The 21240-nt window shown below is 39.6% G+C and overlaps 1 protein-coding gene across 1 annotated transcript in view; it reads right to left on the bottom strand.

Annotated features, from left to right (window-relative positions):
* TMED10 (transmembrane p24 trafficking protein 10) overlaps positions 1-17810 on the bottom strand; it is a 62058-nt gene extending 44248 nt beyond the window's left edge. Inside the window, exon 1 of the mRNA XM_037832267.1 lies at positions 17525-17810. Coding sequence (XP_037688195.1) covers positions 17525-17749 — 225 coding nt within the window. The 5' untranslated portion in view covers positions 17750-17810. The remainder of the gene's footprint in view (positions 1-17524) is intronic.
* Positions 17811-21240: the final 3430 nt, after the last annotated feature.

Here is a 21240-nt window from a genome sequence, read left to right as displayed (position 1 = left end):
TGAAGGGAAATTTCTAGTAATGGATGGTGGGAAAGAGCATTACAACATTCTAAATGTGATTAATCCCACTAATGGAAGGCTAGGGAGGGGGTGGAATGGGAAGAATTAGGCTGTATATACGTTTCCACAATTGAAAAAAAAAAAAAAATGACAGTCTAAATAGATGACAATTAAATGCCAAAGATGAACTTGGATGGGATTGAAGGATAGAAGACAGGTGGCTCAAAGGCACGTAGATGAGACATAAGGAAAAGGAAATACAGAATGTAAACTCCTTATCATTGCTGAATCTTTGTACTTCTTAGCTGCGCTTAACGGGATTGCATAAAAGAATGTTCTTGTTCATGGGACGTGTATACGTGAATTATAGTGAAATGTTCAAGGATGTGTGCAGCTAGCTCTCATATGTTCAGAAGACAGAGCAATAGATGATGGATGATAGATAGGGAGGGAGGGAAAGAAATAGCGATGTGACAGCATGTTAAAGTTGGTGGATTGAGCTATCGGGCGGGAGGTCAGGGTATGATGGAATTCTGTGTATGGGGTTAGTATTGTTTTTGCAACTGTTCCTATAACTTTGAATTTATTTCAAAATTAAAAAAAATAATAATAATAATAAAAAGCAAATGCCCACAGGGATCAAGTAAGAAACATAAGTGAGTCTAATGATTAGACCTGTAAACATCCACAGCAAACTTGGGAGGTCCCCTTTCTCAAGGGGAAAAACCAATGACTGCCAAGCCCCCAGGCTTTCAGTTAATCCATTTTTTTCAAAAGAAGCTAGACATTTTAACTTTTATTTAAAATCTCCTAATTTTTAAATGCTTGCACCAGTCCCAATATTTGAAAAACCATCTCAAGACAAAACAATACATGTCTACAGAACCAAGTTCTGGGCCACCAATTTATGACCACTGTACAGGACAGGAAGAAAGTTGAATAAAATCACATTTTAGTAAAACTAGTGGGCAATACTAAGGTCTCAGCTGAGGTCATGAACCACAAATTTCTAATGGTAACAACCAGCAGCCAGGATGCAAGAGCAAAGAAAAGGAATGCTTATTAACTGATCTAGGCTTGGGGTTCCATAACTGAGTGGTTTTGGAAGGATAAGGCTTGATTAGGGAATCATGCTGTATATTTTGTATACATAATCTTTAATCCTCACATAAATCCCACAGAGGCCAGTCTTATTATTCCCATTTTACTAATGAGTAAACTTAGTAACTTGTCCATTATCATGGCGTTAATAAGTTGTTACGAGTATTTGAGCAAGATAGTCTAAAAGATCCACGCTTTTTCAACATTCCATGTTACCTTCCCCAAAAAGGAATGTCTGACAGAAGTGGAATGTATAAAAGCCAAGAAAGAATCTGATGGATTCTTTAGATTAATTCAAGTTAGTGAGCCTGTTCAGTCTGCATTCTCCACTTTGGAGAGATGGCAGGTAGCAAGATAGGGGCCTTAAAGTTATCAATAGCTGAACAATTTGCAAGGGAAACTTGGTTCATGTGATACTCTTTCTGAATCATCAACGGAAAGAATAACAAAAGACTCCTTCGAACTTTAGATACATATATATTACAGGGAAAAAAGGTCTGAAACTAATCTATCCTGAAGTAAGGTGTAGTCACCAATGTGGTGCCACTTTTCTACTCTTCCATACAAATTCATCCACCCAGATACTCACTTCTCTACTCGCCAGCCCCACAAAGCACAAACACAGTTTTTAAGATATAAAGAGGAAGTTCAAAAAGGAAGAAGGCATATTTTCATGTTCCAAGCTCATCTAAAGACCCAATTTGGATTTGACACCTATGAATAAAGTTGCAGACAACGTAAAACTTTTCCATGTAATAAGTTTCCAGATTTGCTCACTGCACTAGTTTAATTCTTAAGGGAGAAGATAAGAATTACAGATTACTAGAAGTGTTTAAATGGAAGTGAAACTGGTAGAAAACAGCAGGCAATAAGGATCAAGAGTACAGCACAGATTTCATCATCTCCACAATTAGGAAAGGTAAAAGGCCAAGTCACTGGCCTAGGACAAACAGTCCAACTTATCAGCACTTACAAGATTTGGCACACATTTGTTCAGCTACCTTATTTCCTGGAAGACTATATTATGATATTCTCCTTTATATTCTTTTTTTTTAATAATAAATTTTATTTTGAAATAAGTTCAATCTTACAGGAACAGTTGCAAAAACAGTACAAACCCCATACATAGAACTCCATCAAACCCCGACCCCCCTCCCCCGATACCCCGATCCATCACCTTTAAGATCCTGTCACACCACTGTCTCTCTTTCCCTCCCTCTCTCCCTCCCTCCCTCCCTCCCTCACACCCATCATCTATTGCTCTGTCCTCTGAACATATGAGAGCAAAGCTGCACATATCTTTGAACAAACAATATAATTCACATATACCTTTCCCATGGACAAGAACATTATTTTATGCAATGTCATTAAGCGCAGCTAAGAAATTCAAGAAATTCAACATTGATATAAAGCTTACATTCTACATTTCCTTTTTTTTTTTTCTTGTGTCCCATCTGTGCCCCTTTGAGCCTCCTCTCCTCCGACCTCAGATCCCATCCAGGATCATCCTTGGCATTTAATTGTCATCTATTTAGACTGTCTTATTTTTTTTTTCAATTGTGGAAAGATATATATAGCCTAAATCTTCCTATTCCACCCCTCCCTAGCATTCCATTAGTGGGATTAATCACATTTAGAATGCTGCAATGCTATCACCTTCCGACCATCCATTTTTAGACGTTTCCCTTCACCCCAAACAAAAACCCTACTCTCATTTCTTAACTCCCCATTGCCCCGTCCCCCACTTCTTGGAACCCCTACTCTACTTTTCATCTCTTTGGTCATATTCTCTGATACTTTCCTTGTGTTTACCATGGGGCTTAAATTTAACATCTTAAATCTATAACAATCTTGTTTTTCTTTGATACCAACTTAACTTCAATAGGACACATAAACTGTGTTCCTGTACTCCTCCATTCCCCCCTTTATGTAGTTCTTGTCAAAAATTACATATTTTACATTGAGTCCAAAACCACCGATTTATCATTACAGTTTATGTATTTTAGATCCTGTAGGAAGTAAATAGTGGAGTTATAAATCAACAATACAGTAGTATTGGTATTTATATTTACCATGTGATCTTTACTGGAAATCTTTATTTCTTCATGTGGTTTCAGTCAATTGTTTAGTGTCCCTTCCTTTCAGCCTGCTTAGGACTGATCTACTGGTGATGAAGTCCCTCACCTTTTGATTATCCGGGAATGTTTTCATCTCCCCCTCATTTTTATCTTTCAGGTGTTTGTGAATTCTCCAAGTCTCTGATTGTTAGTGACTTCTATTTTTATTCCATTGTGGTCAGAGAATGTGCTTTGAACAAATTCATTTTTTTATTTTTTATTTTATTGAGGCTTGTTTTTATGTCCCTGCATACAGTCAATTCTGGAGAAAGATCTGTGATCACTAGTGAAGAACATGTGTCCCAGTGACCTGGGATGTAATATTCCATATATGTCGGTTGAAATTCTCTATATCTCTCTCTCATTTCTTTGTTTCTCTGTCGGTAGGGCAGGTTTTTTATTAGCAAACTCTCTCAGCATTTGTTTGTGAACAATTTAAGCTCTCCCTCAAATCTGAAGGAGAGTTTTGCTGGATAAAGTATTCTTGGTTGGAAATTTTTCTCTCTCAGAATTTTAAATATGTCATGCCACTGCCTTCTCGCCTCCATGGTGGCCGCTGAGTAGTCACTACTTAGTCTTATGTTGTTTCCTTTGTATGTGGTGAGCTGCTTTTCTCTTGCTGCTTTCAGAACTTGTTCCTTGCCTTCAATATTTGAAAGTCTGATCAAAATATGTCTTGGAGTGGGTTTATTTGGATTTATTCTATTTGGAGTTTGCTGGGCATTTATGCTTTGTGTATTTATATTGTGTATAAGGTTGGGGAAGTTTTCCCCAACAATTTCTTTGAATACTCTTTCTAGACCTTTACCCATCTCTTCCCCTTCTGGGACACCAATGAGTCTTAAATTTGGACGTTTCATTTTATCTACCAAATCCCTGAGATCCATTTCGATTTTTTCAATATTTTTCCCCATTCTTTCTTTTGTTCTTTCATTTTCTGTTCTGTGCTCCTCGAGGAGGCTGAGTTGTTGTTCAACCTCCTCTAATCTTGTATTATGAGTATCCAGAGTCTTTTTAATTTGGCCTACAGTTTCTTTAATTTCCATAAGATCTTCTATTTTTTTATTTACTCTTGCAATATCTTCTTTATGCTCTTCTAGGGTCTTCTTTATGTCTTTTATATTCTGTGCCATGCTCTTCTTCAAGTCCTTTATATCCCGTGCCATGCTCTCACTGCCTGTCTGTAGTTCTTTGATTAATTGGGCCAAGAACTGTGTGTCTTCTGATCTTTTGATTTGAGTGTTTGGGTTCGGGTTCTCCATGTCGTCTGGTTTTATCATATGCTTTAAGATTTTCTGTTGTTTTTGGCCTCTTGGCATTTGCTTTACTTGATCTTTAATTTGTTAGAATTGCAGCTTGGTGACATACACTTTCTCTAACTAACCAGCAGATGGTGTCTGTGAGTCACTTATTCCCCTCAAGTCAGTTCTCCCCAACTTTGTGGTGTGTGTGGATCTGATTCTTGTGGGGTCCAATTGGTGCACTTAATTTGGGTGTGTTGTTGGTGCTGTCTGCCCTCAAAGAGGGGCATGTGCCTGAGCGGTTAGGGAGGAAGGGCAGGTTTAATAATCAAACCTCCCAGGTGCTCCCAGAGATTTAAGGCTGTTCTCTGCCACTGACCCCAAAGTCCTTGGTATTGGCGTAGGTTCCCTGGGATTTCCGAGCAGTTCCCCCCTCCCTGCTGTGCTTTTCCAGGACCTCTGCTGAGGCGCGGAGGGCCGTGCCACGTCACAAGTGAGCACCGGCCTCCAGGGAAACCCTGGGCCGCTGGGCTGTGTAGGGGCGTTCTCAGCCCACTTCAAAGATGGTTGAATGGGACGCATTAACTTCCCCCTTTCTGCACAGCTCCACTCTCCCAGCTCCGGGACAATCAGCCATGGGTGTATTCAAGGCCACTGTCCACAACCGATATTGTGTCATGTGGGCGGTGCTGCGGGAAAGACTCCCTGTCAGGCTGGGTTTCTTGGCTTGGCTCTGTGCTGTGTGTTAGGCCCTGCGCAGGAGTAGCCCCGCCCGCTGGGGAGACAACTGCAAGTCGTGCGTTTTTTTTTTTTTTCTTCCTCTCCTTTAGGCTCCCCTTTGCTCCCCTGGACCCGAGACAATCAGCAGTGGGTGTGGGAAGGGGTATCCTCCACCCCAGACACTGAGGCATTAGTCCAGACCGCTCCCGTCCTTATCTGCAGCTGTTCCCAGGCTTTTTTTTTTTTTAAAACGCCAAGCCACCGTTTCCCCACATCGCAGTGTGGCCGAGGGACTCAGCCGACTCACTCACTCGTTTCAGAATGCAGACTCCTGGTTTCACCAAACGCACGTTCCCTGTGGCTTTAGCAGACCTTGTCCAGCTGGTGCTACTCTGGAAGTGGTGTTCTGGGTCACTTTCCGGATTTTTATCTAGTGTTTTCCACGGAGGTGATTTTTGCTGTCTCACCTAGCCACCATTTTGCTGACCCCTCCTTTATATTCTTTATTTATATTCTCTAATGTATTAAAAGAGTCCTTCAAAGATACCTCTCTCTCTATATATATATATATAGATAGATAGATAGATATAGATATATAGATATATAGATATATATATATTTAAATTTAAAGACAGGAGCCTCTCTGGATAAAGGTGCCCAGGTACAGTCAGAAATATTAAAGTTTTGGTAAAAATCCTTCATTAATTACTTTGCAAAATGAATTAAGTCTACCATGTTTTTCTCAAAGAAAAACAATCCCTACCTCTAACTGGAACCCAGAAGGGGAAGAATAGTTTAAATTGTACTCCTCCACATTGTGCCCAAGAATTGCAACCATGGAAGAACCACTTGCTTTTTTGTTCTATGACATCTGCAAAATTATTTAAGAGTCATTCTAGGGCAAAGATGTAAATGCATTACAAAAGGCAGAAGGCAAAGGACTTACTACTTGAGACTGTATCTTTTATCACTATGAAATTTACCTTTCAGGAATAGTGCGCATAATGCCCAAGGGGCCCTCATGGCCTCCAGATTTCTATACTCCTTATAACCTTTAGCTGACACAACCATATTAGGGTACTAATTTGGATATATGGAAATCCAGGTAGACAACTTACCTCTGAAGTTGGGTTAACTCATGGACTGTTGGGCATTCTAGCAGATACTTGAATTTTTCTGAAAATCAGTAGGATTTCTCATCTAGTTCACATAACTTTGCAGTTATTCAAGCTAAGTCATTGATTCTCAACAAACACATAAACACCACTGCCACCCCACCCCACCCCCTAAAAAAGCAAAACAAACAAACAAAAAACCCCACCTCCACTAACCCCAACATGATTACATAAACCAGCAGGTAGCTAAAATTAGGGAATAGGAAACGGGGCCAAGCTCAGTGACTAACCAGAGCTGGCAAAAGTCTAAATGTCTGAAATGATGGTTTTTAATTTCCTTTACTTAAAATGTTCTGATTACAGATCAACATTAAAAGGTTCTCAAGTTTTTTTTTCTTCTTAAACTCTACCATAGAACCACCTTGGTAATACGCTAAATAATTGCAGCTTTCAACTACTGTAACAGCATTCCCTTAAAGGATTCTTTTCTTTCTTTTTAACAATTAAAAAAAACATATTTATCATAAATCTCTTTAATTAAACAAAAGTAACATCAAGCACTAAGATTCATCCATTTGGGACCAATGAATGGGAAGTAATAAAGACTTGTTTCTAGATAACACCTTCTGAAGAAATACAAACCAAAGTTCACAATTTTAACAGTAGGAGAAAGGTGTTAATTGAATATACAGAGTAGCTGATGTCAAGCTGATGTCAAGAATATGTGAATATTTATGCTGAAACTGTCAAATGAGTGAGAATGCAAGTCACAAGGAAAATAAATTCATTTAGAATTGGATTTTCTTGGACTATTCTAGACGGAAGCAGGATCTTGAGTAGGTCCTGCTCCTGAAGCCTGCCCCCTTTCCTTTAGCAAACATTCAAGATAAAACACTACCTACTTCAAAAAGATCTTAAGTAAAGTAGCTTAGGCCAAAATGCTGGGCAAATAAAGCAATTAGGAATAAAACAGCACAGAGTTCTTCTAAAGGAAGAAGCAAATTAGGTGCTATCAAGAACTTGAATTGAACAAATGATAGCTGCACAATAAATTTGGTTCAAAGTTTTCTGGAAGCCAAGACTAACAGGTTTCTCTCCCCATCCAAACCCACTTTCTGCTACTTACAGAATTTCCATTTTCTCTAATGTTACAAACAGGATGGGGCTACTTTTGGCCACTTGCTGCAAGCACAGCTATGTTAAAAAGAAAAAAGTGCTAGGAAAAGCTGTCTTAAAAACAACACTATCCACCCAGATCTTGGTTTCTAATACCGCTCTTTAATAAAAGGAACCAGAGTTCCTTTGAGAAAATGACAGATCCTAGGTCTGGGGCAGGAAATATACAAGATGAACCTGGAACATCTGGTAGTGCCAGAAAGTAAAGAAGTGCTAAAAAGAAAAAAAGGATAGGGGTCATCAAAGAGACCCAGAAGACAACTCAAAGAGCTCTCAATGGCCAAAGCCAGAACAATTTGAGCAACAAAATAAAGTACTGGATCACAACCCGAAGTATAAAATTAATATCCATGAATCCATATTGATATAAATAAATGGGAAAAAAGAGACAAATCATCAGTGCAGAAGTAAATAATTTATGTAGATCTTCCACCCTCAAGGAAGTGGAGCAGAACTCCCTATTCCTTATGGGTAGGCTTCTCCAGTATTATGTGAAGGAGACAACATTAGACACCAGAGAGAAGAAGAGAGGACTGTGTGTGCATATATATTGATCAGGGGGTATGCGGCTATACACTTATTAGTTGAGAGTTCACATGTGAATATTAAGTCAAGGGGCCTATAACCCTAAGATATGAAAAAGCAGAAAGAACACCAAATCATTGAAGATGCTATAATTTTAGACTAGAAAAATATTACTGGAAACCCTCTCAAAAGGCACCACTGTACCTCAAACATGAAAAACACTGGCAACTCTGACAGGCTAAAGGCTACATTTAATAGGCATAAAATGAATTTATCTTGATACTTCAAACAAGAATAAGGGCAAGTCTATCAGCTGCATTCCTGAAATCAAAGAATCACAGCTAGATTTTACCCAGAACAAAGTCAAACTTGAAAAGGTAATGAAAAGCATTTAGCAACACTAAATTTCAAATTTCCAACACAGTTCAGCGATGGCATGGCATAGCAGGGAAGTACTGCTTAAGCCGAAATATGATCAAGGAGGCTGGGAGGTTCTTTTCATAGAAGTGTTAAAAAGCAGAAATGGAAAATTTCCAGGCAGTGGTATGATAATGGATAGACGCTCCCTTCCTGTTTCTATCCACATTTGCTACAATAACTTAATATACACAATATGTCATGCTTAACTTGGGGGCTGAGGGGAAGGGAAAGGGGGGAAAGAGAGGGAGAAAGAGAAGAGAATAAGAATGGAAGAACTGCTGCCCTGACAATACAACTGTGGGGGTGAAGCCAGATTAAATGTTTTTTTTTTTTTTTAATATTGCTCCAAAGTTATTTACGGTAAAAACCTTCAGCGTGACCCTTTTAGGCACAAACACAGCCTTGTTCTTTTGTAACAACTAGTCCCTTGATTTCCCACACAGTTATGCTGAACAATGAGGTTGGGGACACAGGATAAAGCAGATGACATCAACCTCCCTCAAGTAGGATGCTTGTTTGGGAGCCAAATTCTGGTCTGTGGCCAGCTGGCTGATTTCACAGAGGGCTCTACTGTCCGTGCTAGGCTGCATACATGCATATGACGGACAGTGACGTAGGATCAACTGCCTGTCAGCAATTCCCTATGTTACTGATACCATTACAAATTTCTTCCATTTTCCTAAAAACCAGACTCACTCTTCAAAAGTTATCATGAAGATATGGTATGGTATAGCAATCTCTGCAGAGCCCCCTTCTCTACATCAGTTCAAAAGATAAGTCTATGGACAGCTGTTCAATGAATAAGCAACAGGTTTAAACAAAGTAACACATGCTTTAACTTTTTACATTTTTTTGTGCTGTATCTTTTACGGAGAATGAAACACAAGGTCAGGTTTTAATTTAAAGCTAGAAATTTTATACATAAATACAAAAAGAAACTAAACTTTAATACTATTAAATGCTAATGTATCAATTAGCCTTCTCATTTGCACCATCAATTTACTGAACTGTTTTTTTAATTCAATTTTATTGAGATATATTCACATATCATACAATCATCCCTGGTGTACAATCAACTGTTCACAGTACCATCATATAGTTGTGCATTCATCACCCCAATCTATTTTTTGAACATTTCCCTTATACCAGAAAAAGCAAAAAATAAGAATAGAAAATAGAAGTAAAAAGGAACACCCAAATCATCCCCCCTCCCCTATTTTTTCATTTAGTTTTTGTCCCCATTTTTCTACTCATCCATCCATACACTGGATAAAGGGAGTGTGAGCCACAAGGCTTACACAAGCACACTGTCATCCCTTGTAAGCTACACTGTTATTCAATCATCTTCAAGAGTCAAGGCTATTGGGTTGCAGTTTGATAGTTTCAGGTATTTACTTCTAGCTACTCCAAAACATTAAAACCTAAAAAGGGTTATATATATAGTGTGTAAGAGTACCCGCCACAGGGACCTCTTGACTCCATTTGGAATTTCTCAGCCACTGAAACTTTATTTTGTTTCATTTTGCATCACCCTTTTGGTCAAGAAAATGTTCTCAATCCCATGGTGTCGGGTCCAGATTCACCCCTGGGAGTCATATCCCACCGATGCCAGGGAGATTTACACCCTGGGAGTCAGGCCCTATCTAGGGGGGAGGGCAGTGAGTTCATGTGCCAAATTGGGTTAGCCAGAGAGAGAGGGTCACATCTGAACAACAAAGAGGTACTCAGGGGGAGACTCAGGCACAATTATAAGCAGGTTTAGCCTCTCCTTTGCAGTAATGAGCTCCAGAAGAGCAAGCGCCAAGATAGAGGGTTCAGCATACCAAACTGCCAGTCCTCAATGTTTATGAGAACATCAGCAACAATCCAGGTGAGGAAGCCCAACACTTCCTCATTTCCCCCCTGCTCCTCAAGGGGGTACCTGCATATATATTTTTATTCTCTGCCCAAATTACTTTGGGATGTCTCGCTATTTCACACTAACCTGTATAAACCTACCAGGTCTTACTTCCTATTCAAAGTTCCATGTAATTATGGTATTTCAACAAACTGTACGAGTTAACTTGTTTAGGAAATACAGATCCTGCACCAAATAAACATCTCTTCCCTTGGTCTCACATGTTGAAATTTTAAAACACAGTCAATTTCATCCTTTACCCTTGGCCCAATCTGCCCTAGTCCTAAGGAAATCTGCTTCATTCATATCTCTAATTGAAGTCTGGACTCTCTTTCAGCTTTTTAAACAGATACTGACATTCATATCCGCCAAGCTCTAGCTCTGAGTTTCAGGTGTACTGACCTGTTTTTAATCCATTGGACAAAAGTCACATCAAATAAAAACGTAAAAGGGCCATATTTTTCCCAACAGAAAAAGAGTAGTCTAAGTAAGGGTTCGTAAGATAGTTACTAATAAAGGATGGCTACTTATGGAGGATAAGCATCAAACATCCTATTTTTTCTCCTCTCCAACACAGAACAGCCCTCAGTACAGATACTAGAAAATAATAAGTTGAAAGATTATAGTTCCAAATTAAATCACCTGAAAACCATAGCACATACACTCTTTTCATAAGCTTTTGGTGGAAAAAAAATTTTATGAGCCAATGGTTTCCCAACTGCCATTTAGCAAAATTATTTATCAGCATTAGCCCTCTTCAAAAATGACCATGAAAAAAATTAGATTATCTGGAAGCAGGTGGAAAAGTGTTTATAAATGACTTCAATTATTACCATCAGGCATTTCTTCTCCTTTCTGGTGATGATGATTACAACTCACAGCCATTTTTCTCTTTCTATAATCTATTTTCAAAGTACAAACCACTCTTGGGCAACAACACATGACATCCCCTAAAATTAAATTATCCCCAAGTTTTCACTTTAAAAAGGATTCTAAATTTTTTTAAAAAGTGGTCCTGGATCCTACTAAACTATATTATCATCTAGTCTTTATGAAAATATAATTTTCTTGTTTGTAAACTGCATTCTGTTGCGATATATTCACATAACATATAATTGTTCAAGGTGTACAATCAGTTGTTCATAGTTGTGCATTAATCACAATCTCTGAACATTTTCATTACTCCAAAAAGAAAATAAAAATTAGAATTAAAGACATCCAAATCATTCCATTCCCCTCCTCCCCCCATCGTTTATTTACTTTTTTTCACAGTCATTCAATGTTTAACTTTATCAAAAATTTTTAAAAAAAGAATAAAAAACAGCAACATTTCAAAAAAAAAAACAAAACAAAGGAATAAGAAAAAAAAAAGAAACCTAAAATAACTACATTGCTTCCAACATGTTCCTGCCCTACCCCAAGAAAATAATTTTCAATTTAAAATCAAGAAAGCTGAGATTTCAAGTCCCTACAACAGCCTTAATCATGGACCTGTAATAATAGGGAAACTTCTATATTCACTATGAATTATGAGCTGATACTTCCTACTTCAATTTTGTGCAGCAAAGTCTTTATATCTGATACTATTTAGCATAGTTATAGTCTAATTTTGTAAAATGAACAGTGAAGGGGCTTAGGGGAAAGATTCAGTTAGAAACCTCAACACAAAATACAACTCCATTGTAGGCCTGAAGCAGAAATCTTCAGAGGAGAGTACCCTCCATCATTTCAATCCCTCTGTCTCCCTGTTCAGAGGGGTCTTCCTTGACCACTCAAATATCCTTACCCCATCAATCTCTCCCTACCCAACCTTTAAAGCTCGATTTTTCTTCGTAGTACTTATCACTACCTAAAATTGTGTGTACGAACTTTTTAAAATTTTGTTTTGTTTTTACTGCCCACTACAACTCAAGGACCTTGTCTGCTCAGTATGAATGAACCTAGCACATACTAAAAATACTAAATAAATATTTGTTGAAGGAATGGGAGAATTACAAAAAACAAAACAAAACAAACAAACAAACAAAAACAAACAAAAAACACTCAGAATATCTCTCTTTAAGATGTTCCTTATCTGGTCATTGCAAGACATAATGGGCAAGAGATTGATTAGCAATTCAATTTTAATTCAACATGGAGGGAAAAAAAAGAGTATTAACATCTACAAAGCACCATAGTGGGCCCACGCAAGAAACACCACAACAATTGCAAGAGATCTATCATTTCTATCTCAGGGATAAGGGAACAGAGGAGGAGGTTAAGTAAGTACCCCATTGCCATACACCCATTAAGTGGTGGAGCTGCCAAGATTTGAAACCAAATTTGTCTGACCCAAATCCAGGCTCTTTCCGCTATACCACAGGGCTTCTCAGGGAGGTTGAGATATTTAACTCAGTTCTAAAACAATGTGTACATGGTACAATAGACTGAAGAGACAAAGATGACTAAGGCATTAAGGAGTTCCCAAAGCAAGCAACCATAACTACATGAAAAGTGCCATTCCAAACAGGACGTAAGGGAGGCATTTAGAAGAGGCATAAAGGTAAAGACTGTTCCAGATAGAGAGAACATTACTGTAAGGTGTTCAGTATGGCTAGCCTCAAGCAGTGGAAGGTAGGAAATGAAGAGGAAGGAAGAGGGAAAGATAAGAGACAAGGCTAGAAGAGTGACCATTAATTTGTTCACTAGTTCCTTATGTTGAAGCCCTACTATGTGCTGGGACCACTATTAGACAAAAGCATTGAGACAAATGAGACAGTCTCTGCTTCAAGAAACTTACAGTCTATCTGAGGAAATGGGTAAACACACTACTACAACACAGAGTGATACATGATAACACAGATAGTATTCACTGGGCATTAAGGCGTTCCTAAACAGGAAGAAGGTGAATCAAACAGGTCAATCAAGGCACCACATTCACAGTGATCCTTCTAAGGGAGATTGCCTCCTTCAGAGCAATCACTTAAACGTCAAGCCCACTTGGCCAGGTTTTGTACAAGAAGTACCAAGTTTTCCTCCTACCCCAACCCAAACAAAACTGCTTGAACAAGGAGTGGGCACATGACCAAAGTAAGATAATCTATAGGCTGATCAAGACCTAGGATATGGCCTGGTATATAAAAAGGACCTGAGCCAATTGGATTCTTGCACTGAGGAGTTGCACTTCAGAACCCAAAATGATGCATAGAGAGAATCTTTGAGGCAGAATCTGGGCCACTTCAAAATTTAAGCTTACTAAGAGAAAGCAAGTATTAAGTGAACAGACTCTATGGAAAACATTGCAAACTGTACTAAGGGATGGATTTAGCCCACAAATGTGTTCTGTGGGCTGCATACTATATTAAATTTTTAAAAATTACATCCAGCTTATGTATAAATGTATAAATACCATTCCCACAAAAAGGACCAGAACTCCAGACAGGAAGAGTTGCTTCCAGGTCAGGGCTGGACATACACAAGATGAGTCTGGGTCATTTTGTTGTGCCACAAAACAAGGAAGCTATCAAAGGCTAATGAAACTGTGTCAAAACAACAGAGGAGCCAATATGAAGGAGCTGAAAGACAATCTGAGCATGAAGACTGAATGCAATTGACTGAAACATAATGACTTTAAACAGCAAAAAATGAATTCATTATAATTCTTAAAAAGAAAAAAACAAGCCCTTCTTTGGACAACACTAAAAATGACAAGGGCAACAATTCCTTCCTCTGAAAATTGCCAATTTAATTAGAATGAATTTTTAACATGAATTGTAAAGATTTTTTCTTTCCTACATGAATTGTAAACTTTAGAGTAATTAAATGGCCTTAAGTGATGAATTCTTTACAGAATAATTCCAGCTAAAAAATAGGGATGAAATAACAGTCTAAGAAAATCATCATTTTACAACCTTAATGAAATAATAAATTCAGACCAATTCATAAGTGAAAGATTAAGAAGCTTTACAATGGAGGCTTTAGGCTGTTAACAGGCAGAATAATGACCCACCAAAGGTGTCCACATTCTAAGCCCCAGAAACTATAAATATGTTACCTTAACATGGCAAAAGGGATTGTGCAGATGTGCATAAATTAAGGGCCTCAAAATGGGGAGATAATCTTGACTTATCCAAAACCAATGAAATCACAAGGGTCTTTATATGGGAAAGAGGGAAGATGAGATGCAGAAGACATGTGATGATAAGAGCAGAGGCAGGTGGAGAGGGAGAGGGAGAAGGACAGGGAGAGGGAGAGAGAGAATGAGAATTTGAAGATGCTATGCTACTGGCTTTGAAGATGGAGGGATAAGCCACAAGCGAAGGAATTCAGGTGGCCTTTAGAAGTTGGAGAAGGCAAGGAATCTGATTCTCCCCTAGAGCCTCCAGAAGGAACACAGCCGAGCTGACATTTGATTTTAGGACTTCTGACCTCCAAAACTATAAGATAATAAATGTGTATTGTTTTAAGCCACTAACTCTGTGGCAATTTGTTACAGCAGCAGTAGGAAATGAATGCACACCTGAATCCACCCATCAATCTTAGCAGCACTATGGGACACAAGCATGGTGTGCTCCGGCTGTGATGCCACATGAAGTATACGGCACCACCCAGGAAGCACCCTTGCCAGAAAGATAAACCTGAATGAAATTACATCTTTATAGCTGATTCCTTTTATAGGAAATATGGGGGAGAGAACTGGTTAAATGACCTCAAGGAAGCAACAAAGACAAATCCAAAATGTAGGACATTCTTTAAGGGCAACTGACTCCAACAATACAACAGCAAGCATTAAAAGAAAGGGGAAGAGTGGACTGCTCTAAAGAGACTTCAGAAAGACAACAAACTAACGTTAAATAGACATTTTTGACACAGGTGGGGAAATTTGAATATGGGTATTATTCCATGATATTAAGGAATTATTATTAATTTGTGAGGTGTGACCATAGCATTGTGGCATGGTCACATTTTTTAAGAGATGGATGCCTAAGTATACAAGAGTGAAACACCATGAAATCTGGGATTTACTTCAAAAAGATCCTGCAAAAAGTGAGAGGGGAAAGCAGTGAAGATGAAGCAAGTGTGGTAAGACCCCAATAATTGTTCAATCTGATATGGTGGGCTCATCGCACAGTCTCTATGAAACCGAGAAAAAGCAATGCCAAAACCAATATGAATTAGTTGGTGACATTTAAAAATCAGAAACTTTCACAACAAATTCTGGATTTCTGATTTCATTTAAAAAGTCAGATCTGGCAACAAGGGCTCACATGCTGCATGGCAAGTCTCATCAAGATTCGATTACTAGCCACTTCAAATTAACAGTCTCCACTACTCCCAATTATCCCCTACTCATCATTATTGCTGTTTTTCTTATCCCTGGCTCAATTCATTCATTTGCTACCTACTTGGTACTTGGGTTTAAGACCCCAGGAGTAGTCAGATTAAGCTGATTAGTACATGTCAAGGGAGCAGAAATGAGGAGAGCTATGAGTGATGGCAAAATGCTAATACACAGATGCACAAACTTCTGCTGTTGTGGTACCTTCAGTAGCCTTAAATCCAGATAAAATTCTCATAAGGCCATACTATGCTATGGTTCCTGTATTTATTGAGTGCTTACTAGAAACATGGCAATGTGCTTGGCACTCTGGAAAATATGAATATGAAAACAATTCCTGCCCTCACGATGGTGACAAGGCATGAACATAAGTAGTTATGATACAAAGCAGAAAACAAGTGAGTTTAGAGTACTGTTCAGGATTGCACATACATTGCAAAATTTAAACTTCATCAGAAGAGCAATGGAAAGCTACTGAAGAATTTTTAAATCAAAAAACAAAAAAAAAAATAAATTGAAAAAACAACAAATCAGAGGGAGCAACATTGGAAATGAGATAGGATTAAATTATCTGTAAGGTCTCTTTCATTGCTTAAATTCTCATTCTGTGCACTACATCCTTTGAAGAGCCAGAAGCATGAACCTCAAAAATGTTTTATCTAATTCCCTAAAATATGCCATCATCACTTCTTGGCCAGACAGAAGTTTTATAGCTGAAAAGAATAATAAAAGTATGGCTCACAGGGCTATAGCTCTGAAAATTGCTTATACATCACAAATAAAAGTAGAAATAAACTGTATCTATTAAATTATTCCTCCACTACTACTAGGTCCCAATACCTTAAACATAAGCTATGGTCTTTTTATACTTGAAGCTATATTAAAAAGTAAAAATGTTTCTTCCTATTTAGTCTAAGAGCCCTATTCTGTTAAAAAGAAATAAAGAAACACCACACACCAACATGCTTATTGTGAATGAATAAAATTACCTAAAAGTCAATCAACCCTTGTTTATTTCAAAGAGCAAGCCAGGCCACCCTAACTGCAAATAGGACCAAACTGGCAATATGGCAGCAGTTGTCCCCATCCAAAAATGTAGTTGACATTTATGTAAAACTCAGCCAAATCTGGACTCTGAGGTACCAAAGGGAAGGAACTAGAAACTGAGACCATTTTGTGACCCACAACAGACTTTAATCAATCACAGGAATTGCAAATTAAAGCAAGGAGAGAATAAGATTCCAGCACATTCCCCTCAACATACTTAACTCCCAAACTAAGAATTCCACTTCTGATGCTTGTCAGTTTATTCTACCTCTCTGAGTCTCAGGTTCCTCCTGGAGCTAACAGTCCCTACTTCATACAGCAGTGTACTAACTAAATAGAAACGTTTGTAAATAATGTAGCACAGGACCTCACATACAGCAGATACTCAATGAACAATAAGTTTTATTATTCACAATAAGCTTTAATGTCTCCATTACCATCCTGCAGCTATCACGGTGTCTTATGATGCCAAATTGATCCCCACAAATACTCAACATCCAAAGACTTCTCTTAAGAACCAAGTTACAGCTTATAGTACTTGAGACCAAAACAAGTACAGGGACCTGACAAGGACCGAAACAAAGTAGAGGCCACCCCATCTCAGCTGTCACCCCATCCGCTAAGGTCTCGCGGCCTTCCTACGAGTCCCTAGGCTTTGGCGCCCAGCCCCGCCCAGCGAACCGCAACGAGTGGGGTGAAAGGGCGGTCTCGACGGCACGCCCTTCACTATCCCGAGAGGCCAGCGCACCCCTCGCAGGCCTTGACCAACCCGAACCCCCAGATCCCGAGCCTCTCCTCGCCTACACCTGTGGCCTTCCCTACCCGCCCCGCACCGCCCAGTGCCGTACCTTGAGGTGGGTGCGCAGGCCGCCTGCGCCCCCAGACTGATCGTTTATCTCGTACGCTCCCGTCACTAGCAGGTCCTTGTGGATTTCCTCGCGGAGGCACTTGCGGGAGTTAACAGGGAGATGGAAAGAGATGGCGAGGACCGAACTGGGGCCGACCAGGAGCAAAAGTAGCAACGCCAACGGGCAAGGGCCACGCTGGGATAGCAAGCCAGACAAACCAGACATGGTGTCGGAGACTCGTTCACCACCCCGGGCCTCAACCGCACCGGAACCGGGAGGGTCCACGTAGCTCACCTCTGACCCGCCAATGCCGTAGGCGCCCTTTTGGAGACTGGCAAATAGGGGAAAAGTACATAGTGAATCTTTTAAAAGGGAAGAATCGATGTGGTACCGCGTCAGAACTACAAGTTAAGGTGTTTAAAGGTGAATTTCTTGGAAGTTTTGTTACAAAAGTTTGATTTTTGTGGAACTCAATTACTTCTCCGTCGGCCATGGCAAGTATGGGCACCCCTGGAAGTAATTCTCTTTTCACTTCCGGAACTGTACCCGCGAGTTTTAAGGTCGGTGATACCATAGCAACCAAACTCCAATAGGGAACGGCCACAAGTCTTCACTGGGTCGGCTTCCTGGTCGCTTAAGCGCGTGGAGCTGAAGGCAGAGGCTCCGCCCGGTGAGATTTGGCGTTTTGCAACTACCCCAGCGCCTTCGGTCCTTGGTGACATCACTTGAGAGGACGTATTGATGGGCTTGAGAGGCAGAGGGAGGAAAAACCCCGGGAGGCCGAGCGGAAAGATTCTAACTTGGTTATTGGGCGAGTGTGGGCCGGTACCTCAGAAAAGAACGTATTGAGGTTACGTGGTGAATGGAAACTAGGCAAGTGGTCCAGTGCGTGCCTCTGAGACAGGTATTTGAGCTGGAGTTAAGTGTTTGGCTTTCTGAATGTGTATTTTGCTTATTTAGCAAACATTCAGCGTCTTCTCTGCTAAGTTATATTCAAACTGAATTTGAATTTTGTATTTAAGTTAAGTAAAGCACCGTGTTTTAGTCCAGTCTGAGAGAGGGACATAGTATGTCAGGGGAGGGGGACAGTTGTGTGTTTTAAATGCACAAACATTATAGGAATCAAATTGTCTAGTCCACACTAAGCAAATTCGCACGGTAATCATTTACGCATTCATTTAACAAATACATATTGAGTACCTACTGTGTGCCACTGTCATGCATACATACCAGTATATTTGTTGATACAACAAACCACTGTTAGGATGCCATCAAATATTAGGTGGTGACGAGTTAAGATGTGAAAATGAGTAAGGAATACACAACGAACAGCCTGTATTTGGAATCATTTACTTTGATTAATATTTATGGGGCAGCTTCAGAAATACCCGGAAGATGGGACTATCTGCCTTTAGAAATTTAAATGATTGTTCTGTATTTATAACTCCTTTTAGTCCATCTAGTTTTTTTTCTGGAACTGAAGTCCCACCAACAAAATAAATGCAAACATAAAGGAACTGTAAAGCATTTTAAAATTTGACAAATGCCACATAATAATTAAGGTGTCCACTTAGGAACATTTCATTTGATTATTTTATCCCTAATCTAATATTAGATTACTAGTCTACTCAGTATAACCTGGTGATGTGCATTGGCCTTTTCCCTACCAAAGCAGAGAATCTATACAAGCAGTTGGTTATCTAGTTCGTTGTTTACTTTCAGCCTTGAGGCTCTTCTGACCATTCGCAGAGATTTGCAGCCTATAAAATACGTATGTGTGGTTTTTTTTCTTTCAATTTCTTAGTTATGTAATAGGTTATTAGTTCTTAAATGTTTTACATATATTAATGATTTTCAAAAACCATGTGAAATAGGCTCGGCAAGACTCTTCCTTTTACATAGTAGGAAACTGAGGTTCTGAGAGGCAGAACTTTCTTTATAACTTTCATACCCAAAGTCCAATAGCTTAAAAGTGACAAAGTAAGTCCTAAGACCCTGGGCCTTCTGCAGAAGGAGCTATTTTTTCTTATGTTACAGATGAAGAAACTGGGACTCAGAGTAGTTGAGTTACTTTCCTGTCTTCCAGCTCTCAAATCCTTTCTTGTTTTATGTTTCCAGACCCCAACACCATCTGCCCACTTCCCTCTGTATATTTCTCCTTAGCACTCGCCTCTATCTAATGTAACATGTGATTCACTTATTTATCCTGTTTGTTAATCTGTCTTCCTAAAATGTCCCGTTTCGTGGGGGCACAGACTGTTGTCTATTTTGTTCACTGCTTTATCTTCAGAACCTAAAATAGCTCCTGGCACATAAAATACTGTTTCAGTGAATGTAAGACTGGTTCCTTAGCCCCTAGCAGAATGCCTGCGAGTTTCTTCCTTTGTTCCTTAGCTGTTTTCACATATAATGTATCTGAACTATAGGTATTATTTTGGTTTCACTAACAACTTGCATACCTCTTTTTGTTATTTGGGAAAATGTCCGTATTTCCATATAAGGACACAGGAAAAAAAAATCTCCCTTCTATATTGTGGAACCAGGGTGGTAAGATAGATACCCCTAGGGAACTGAAACTTCTGAACTGTGAGTCTGCATAAAGAGGGTAGCGTTTCATATCTGTATGGGAGAGAGACTTTATTCTGAATTGAAAAACAAAGGAAAGTATCTAACAACTAGAGTAAATGCTTCCTCCAGGCTCAGCAGTCCTCTGTGATCCCGTCATCCTGAAACTTCCCCAGCCAGATTCACCTAAGATTCCTGAACTATTGGAGCCTCTGGAGGTAAAGAGATTCACAAGACATCCTTCACCCGGACTATCCCTAAGCCACAGGTTTCTCAACTTTTAGTTTGTATAAGACAGAGCATGTTTAAAGTCTGCCTCACCCCAGACAGTAAATCAGAAGCTCTAGTTAAAAATCTGCACTTGTAACAAACTTGCCAGCTGATTCTGTGACTGGGAGTCCTTGGGACAGCTTTGGCCCTTTCCTGACACCTTATCTCCTGACACCTTCAGTATGGCTTGAGGATCCCCAGCTCCAGTGCAAAAGCAGTCGGGGTTTCCTAACTCCAGCACCCCTGCCTATTCAAGTGTACAGTTCCACTCAATGTATGTTTAAATAACTCAAACAAGATGGATTCTGTGAAGAGACAAAAGACCATTTTGGAAATCAATTTGGCAGTATTTGTCATGTGCCACAAACTTTGACCCAGGGAATGATTCTGGGGGTCACTCCTTTGGATCCTTTACATGCTGGAGTTCCCCCAGAACCTGGTCCTGGAGCCTGTGCATTGCACTCTAGGTGATTTCATCCAGTTCCATGACTTTAAATGCCATCCATAGTGTGATAACTCCCAAACATGCACCTCTAGTCCTGACTTCTCCCCTAAGCTCCAGTCTATATTGACCTCCCTACTGGGCATCTCTGCTTGGATGACTCATAGGCAACTCATACTTAACTCTTGATTTCACCTCTCCCCCAACTCTCAAATCTTCTTCCCCATCTCAGTAAATGACACCACCTTCTGCCAAGTCACTGAGGCCATCCTTGTTTCCCCTTTCTCTTACCTCCTCTCCACAGAGAGCTAGTTCATCAGCAAGTCCTGTCTGTCTGTGTCCTAAATAAATGCTAGTCAATTTCTAATTCTCTCTAAGCTAGGGTTTGGCAAACTACTGCCCAGCTAGGCAGGCCAAAACTGGCTTGCTTGGTAGCATG

The sequence above is a fragment of the Choloepus didactylus genome, chromosome 4 (assembly GCF_015220235.1).
Source record: "Choloepus didactylus isolate mChoDid1 chromosome 4, mChoDid1.pri, whole genome shotgun sequence".
Lineage (NCBI taxonomy): Eukaryota > Metazoa > Chordata > Mammalia > Pilosa > Megalonychidae > Choloepus > Choloepus didactylus.
Note: the sequence above shows the minus strand (reverse complement) of the source record. Positions and strands in the feature narration are given on the sequence as shown.